Raw genomic sequence first — 6,606 nt, forward strand, 5'->3', positions numbered from 1 at the left:
TTCCACCCTTGCATTGACAGCATTTCATTTGTCATGACATAGAGTCATCTCTCCAGCCTTTGCATTAACTTTTGCATGTGCTTTCTCTGGCCGTGACTTGTCCCACCGAGCTACACCTGCAATGTGGTAAGGTTCAAAAACACCTGTGGCTGCAGCGGTGGCAGGGGGCACCCAGCCATCACAGGGACCAACACAACTGTCTGTCTTGGCTAGAGCGTTCGTGCCAGCAGATGTATTATTTCTTGTGCAAACGTGCCTAGTAGGTTAACACAGTAAGGAAAATATCCCACAGGATTTTTTTCCCTTATTTTTTAACATAAAGGGAAAAAGAATCTGACAAGTGATATATCTGAAGGAATCTACGTTAAAGAGAGTTGAGAAAAGCAACAAGTTAAGTTGGATAAAATGTGCAATGGCAATTCTAGAAGTGGTTTGTCTTGTATTGCTGCAGCACAATGGGCTCCCAGGCTGTACGGCAGACCAGTAAGAAATTTCTACTTGTTTAAAAGTTGTTCAGGCTTTTGTGCCAGGATAGGAAGAGTATCTAAAATTCTAAGTTAGAAATGGGATACATTTGCTCTGCTATCTGGAGTTAGTTGGCTTGACGCCCTCAAAGGCAAAGGGAAGATGATGGTGTCCTGCTCCAAATTTCAGCATTTCTGACATTTCCCCGTCCATTCAAACCCACAGGTAACGGAAAGATGTGTCAGCCTCTTCCAGACTCGCTCTCTTCATGTAGCTATTATGTCTAAATGAGGCTGCCTAATGTTTGTGGTAAATTAGACCATTATTTCTAAAGTTGGAAAAGCCAGAAGCAGCTGTAAAAAATAGAAAAATACAACTACCTGTTATCTTGCTTCAGTAATGCTCCTCTAGCTTTGTCTTCAAATGATCTTAGAAAGTTTCTGTTGCTGCAGGAAGAAATGGTCCAGATAGTATAAAGAGTGTGCAATAGTCTTGATTATCTCATTATAAAGAACAAACAGTTTGATTATCTGGCCAACAAGCTTTCTTCTACAACTGGGAAAACCTCTGAAGCAGTGGATTCTTGCTGAACTGTTTCCTTTAGTGGTATTTAGCAAGTGACGTACCTGCAGTCTGTGTACTTGGACTGCAGACAGTGGTCTGCAGGGATACAAAAATGAACAGAACCTAACATGCAATAATTTGAAAAGTAGGAATAGAAGTCAATACACAGCTGCCGTGATCTGGGAATAAACTAGTCCAGGCAAAACGATACCTTTATCAAACCCTCTTGAGCTGACACTAGGGTGGAACATTGCTAGAACGCTGTGCTAAGCTCCCCAGTTTCTCTTGCTTCCAGCACTGCCATCTGTCATGTCATCAACAATGTCTTTATCTACAAACTCAGGAAAGGATCTGTAAGGGAAAAAATAGAAGGAATAATTTGTACTTTTAAAGGCTCAGCAGTATGTTTCTTTGCTGTTTGGAGAGGCAAAATAACAAAGAGGTGAAAATGATCAAATTCCTTTCTTGCCTCATTCTCGAGCTCTTCTACTGCCTGATAACGTGGTTTTGAGATCACCAGGTTGGAGATCTGATGCCCCAGTGAGCAGTTATCCCCTCTGGCCACTGCTGGCTTGTATTTGATTTTGACCAGGGACATAAAGGTACCAAACATTTCCTCCCGTTAGTGCTGCCCTGGGACCTCCCATGCTCATGCCAAATGGCATCTGTGGTGCCTACAAACACAGCGTCAGGAGGAAACCTGTGAATGAAACAGCAGCGTTAAGGTCTGCAACAATGTGATCTTCAGCAGTGCATACAAGTCCAGAATAGAACAGCAAAAATTGTGAAGTGGGAAGACATGGCCTCCACATTAAAGACAAGGACCTATCAGACCTAAAAAACTAAAAAAGTTTGAACTAGAAATTGAACCCCAAATCTCATGAGTCCTATGTCAGTGCCTTGGCCACAAATCTGCCCTTTTCTTCTCATTTCCCTCTGTGCTAGAAGGCCTAGAAGTGCTCAGATAGCTGATGGCAAATATAGAGCCCGAAGGGTGTGCCAATAAATACACAAAAACGATTTAATTCGGTGCAGAGTTATAATTCACAAATGACTGACCTGTTCCTAGAACCTGTTCTCTTAAGACTGTTTTAGGACCAACAATCAATAGTTGAGTGTTGTGTAGTATAAAAGTGCTCCAAGACCTGAAGAATCTCAATTAACTTTTTGAGAATGGGGGAATAATACTTCATGGAAATCAGATATATTTGAATTGTTTCAAGTTTAGCATTCATTACCAAGAGGCTGCCTGTGAGTTTCGTTCATTATTTCCCTGCAGTAACCAGGATTATTTTGCCAACAGGCAATTTCACTCACTGTCACTAGAAGGAGGAGTACCAGAGGGAAGGGGAGAAGCAGCAAGGCTTAGAAGTCACAGTGCAATACTGAGGCAAAAATTACTTACTTTCCTAAAGCTATTGGCAGAAAAATCTACTAAGTGGCAAAGCAGACTCTTGTTAAAAAGTAGTCACATTTTTAATATTTAGTTTCTGTAGAAAAATCTGACTACAACTTATATTTGATAGACTAGGCACCTTAAGCTTGTGACTTCTATCACATGTAGTGGTTAATACAGGATAGCTTTTGAGTAGCATCCATCAAAAATACAAGCTGTATGAGAACTGGAATAGATAGATATTACGTTACCATATTTTTCCAGGTAATAAGAGCATTCACTGTGTGGTATTCCTTGTTTTAGTCTAAATTTCCTGTCGTCTGTTCTGAAAAAATAATTTATTTTTGGATCCAGGATTTCCCTACTTTCCCCAAACATTACTTCATTTATGTTTTCTCAGGTGACAACCCTACCTCCCTCTGGATTCTACTACCTTGGCCATCTTCAACACACCGTACGTGCGCTGTGACTCACCTCTGTTGCCTTAATGACTCAGCTGGTTAGCCAGATGCCTCTTTGACACAAGGACAGTCTTAGACATCCCATATTCCATGACTGCAGGACATATATAAATAACGGGATCCTTCTTTGATGTTCACATGCTTTTTGCACTGCTATAATCCATATTTGACTTCTAAGAAAAAAGAGCAGGTGTACCGATCTCTTAATTCATATTTCACACTCTTTGTAGCATTTTTCAGTGGTGTTCAAAGCAGAGACCTGTGATCGCTCTCTGAAGAAGCGAGCCCATGCTGGGAGAGGCTTTTCCCTTAACAGTGACCATCTGGTCAATGAAAGACATTTATATATGTATTCTTGGGTGCTCACTGAGCTCTCCTCTGTTTGCAGAGGATGCACCTAAATCATTGCCTCTGATAGAGCAATCCTTTTTACATTTATCATAGTTGAGATTTTTTTCCCCATCCGTATCTTGTCTGTAGTGAAGGAGTGGCAATGATGCAGGCCTTCAGCTGTAACCCAGTGCGTAGCCCAAGACGGCCAAAGTTACTTTCCTTTGAGATAAATGTAATTTATACATTTTTGGAACAATATCACATTGCAAGCTCATATCCATAGCCATCTTCTACTATTTCCACATACGCTGCTCCTTCCTAACAATCACCCCCCATTTTGTAAGTCTACAATGCCTCTATTTTTTTCCCTGTGCATGTCCCTTAAAATCTGCCATTTCCCTAAGAAACTTCTCTCATTTAAGCCAAGTTCTCCACTTCTGTTCAAACTCTTTTTTTCTGTCCTTCATTAAATTTATTTTCCCTCCTAAAATCCCAACTGCAAGGCAAGGAGTTTTTTCGTTAACCTTGGGTCAGATGTTTAGTTTATCATCATGAGTGAGTTTGCTAACATATTAACCACTTATTTCTTCCTGTAAAGTATTTTTTATTGATACATTAAACAGCAACATGCTAAAGGAAGGCTCTGGATCCCATTCTTAGCTTGCTGTTGGATCACCTGTGTTTTCTTTCTGTCTGTGGGACATACTCTACATTCACGTGCATCCCACAAAATACCCCAAAGTGCCTCATATGGAGGCTCATTATGGAATGGCTGTCAATCAACTATTGTAGTACAAAGTTCATAATATAAAGTATAAAATCAATGGGAAGTCGATAAAAAAATTCTCTTTGCATCCTCTGAAACCATGGTTTTATGGTTTTATCCATAGTGAAATCAAGTGTTTGAATTGTTCATAATAAGTCTAGAATTAAGACAAATGGATAAACTCACATTAAGATAAGTGTTTCTGTTCTCTTTTCAGAAAATAATGAAACGTCTGATTAAGCGGTATGTACTGAAGGCTCAGGTTGACCGAGAAAATGACGAGGTCAATGAAGGCAAGTAGATTTTTATAACTGATTTTTATATACTGATTTGGGCAGTAAGAGGGTTGAGCGTAGATAGCATCCTCTGTAGAGAGAGAGCATGCTCGTGTTTACACTAAGGTGAGCTGTGGTGACTCTGAGCCACCTTTATGCTCTTGAAATTCTGTGTCCTTAATTTTCCTTTGCAGAACACATATCTCACAGGATCTTTACCTCGGGCTGCTCTGCCCCATAGCTCTGCCTCCTCTTGCTTTACCACACCCAGGGCATTACCAACCCCCAACCTTATCTTGGTGTCTAAGTAAAACAATTTATGACTCTACCGCCCATGCCTGCCCCAAGGATGGGTTTTTTTGAGCTTGATAAGGATTCGTATTGCCATGGTGTCACATAGGATTTGTATGCAGATGGGAAAGAACCTTCTTCTAACACCTCTTAACTGCTACCCTCTTGCAAATGCCCTGTGTAGGTAGAGATCAGTATGCAGAGAGAGAACAGACATGAGAAAAAAAATTAGCTTTCCATACATACTTGCTATCGCTGTCAGTACCACTACTCTGCAAGTACAGGTTATTTCTTAAAAGTACCAATATTAAGTGCATAAATGCGGGGACACCATATGGAGCTCCACACACATTCATGACCAAGCACACCAAAATTAATGCTCTCTCAGGTCTTAAAACCACAGGGATTACTTATTTGGTTCAATATTCCTAACAAGAACATTTTCTTCCTTTTAGGAGAACTTAAGGAGATTAAGCAAGATATTTCTAGTCTCCGCTATGAACTCTTAGAGGAAAAGTCACAAGCTACTGGTGAGCTGGCAAGACTAATACAGCAGCTGAGCGACAAATTTGGGAAGGACTTAAATAAGGACATTTGATGGTGAACACAGAGAAAGGCAACTGGTTTTCTAATCATTCTTCAGTGTCAACCAGCATCTTAGGAGGGCAAAAACCATGTAAAAGGTGGGAACTGCACTCTCAACTTCTGCTAACTAGCAAGTATTGGTAGGAGCATTTTGCATTGCTCCTGTGCAAGGTGAGTTACCAGTTAAATCTTTTCTGATACAAAGGTGACTTACTGGTACAAATATGTGCACTTTGGTGCTGGAAATAGACGCACCATATGGAAGGCACCTCTATTTAAAGGCAAAAAAGCCAGATCTTCACCCATCTGACTCTAGTGAAAACAATGCAACTGTGCTCATTTATACCAACAGAGACTGTACTGATCAGAATTGGGTGAAGTCTGAAGAAAAAATGTGCCAAGCATATTCCTTGAAAAGTTTAAACAATTCCTATCCTTGGGTGTGTACTCTCCTTTTATGTTTACACTGGCATCCATGAAGATAACTTTGAACAGCACTGTGGTTAATGAAAATCAAATGAGAAATCATCTGCTGAAACAACCAAGGTGAAGTACGGCAGGTAGAGGTCATCTGCATTTGAGACTGGATGACAGTGTTGGAAAAAAAAAAATCAAGGTTGTTGTGTAAAATGTCCTTTCACCCTTCTGCTACAATCTGACAAAAGGATTCAATCAAAAACTCCTTTTCACCTTTTCCAGCTGTATTAGCTCATCCACTAAAGGGTATGGCCTGTTTGTACACACCTAGCCTCTCTTTTATTCTTAGAGGATCCAAGCTTCAACAACAGTCTACTGAAATATCAATAATAATGTGAAACTCACTTCCCAGGAATATCCAGAAATAAGATACATTGTGCTAATGTGTTCGGGTCAAGGAACAGCATTAATCCAGCGACAGTGATGCGGCTGAGCTCAGCTTTCAGATTCCAGATGTCAAACAGCAAGCCACAGGGTGAGACAAATCATGAGGAGCATAGCCCAGCAGTTTCAAAACTTTAAATCAATACAAAAAGTCTTCAATTCAACTAAGAACATTCTGTGGGAAAAAAAAAAAAAGAAATAAAGGAAAAATAATTGTAGAAATAATTATTGTCTTATGTGTTTGGCTCTTGCAAAGGACAAGGAAGGGATTAAAACTCTTTTAAAGCCTGCAGTAATACAAGTACTGGGATTGCACTTTTACAACTGGAAGTCAATGAGTCTGTGCAACACAACTGCAAATTTGGATTGCTTGGGTTTTTATATTTAACTACATGATTTCAACTACTTAAAGCACACCTTACTACTTGGGAACCACTGAACTGTACTGTTTGTTTACAAGAGACACCTATAAGATGAACATTACATTTAGGTATCAGCTGAGAAAAACAAGCAGAACCAGAAGGTGACCTGTAATCAGTTCTTAAGTGCCAGACGAGAATACAGATAACCTAATAGAATAATAGTTATATTTGTACCAAAAAAAAAAAA

General features: G+C 39.8%; 1 protein-coding gene across 5 annotated transcripts in view; it reads left to right on the top strand.

Moving 5' to 3' along the window:
* TRPC7 (transient receptor potential cation channel subfamily C member 7) overlaps nt 1-6,210 on the top strand; it is a 73,116-nt gene extending 66,906 nt beyond the window's left edge. For all 5 annotated transcript variants that reach the window (XM_056350431.1, XM_056350432.1, XM_056350434.1 and 2 more), the window contains 2 exons: nt 4,203-4,278; nt 5,007-6,210. In XM_056350431.1, the coding sequence (XP_056206406.1) occupies nt 4,203-4,278; nt 5,007-5,149 (219 nt within the window). In that variant the 3' untranslated portion in view covers nt 5,150-6,210. The remainder of the gene's footprint in view (nt 1-4,202; nt 4,279-5,006) is intronic.
* Nucleotides 6,211-6,606: the final 396 nt, after the last annotated feature.

Source organism: Falco biarmicus, chromosome 8 (genome assembly GCF_023638135.1).
Source record: "Falco biarmicus isolate bFalBia1 chromosome 8, bFalBia1.pri, whole genome shotgun sequence".
NCBI classification, from domain to species: domain Eukaryota; kingdom Metazoa; phylum Chordata; class Aves; order Falconiformes; family Falconidae; genus Falco; species Falco biarmicus.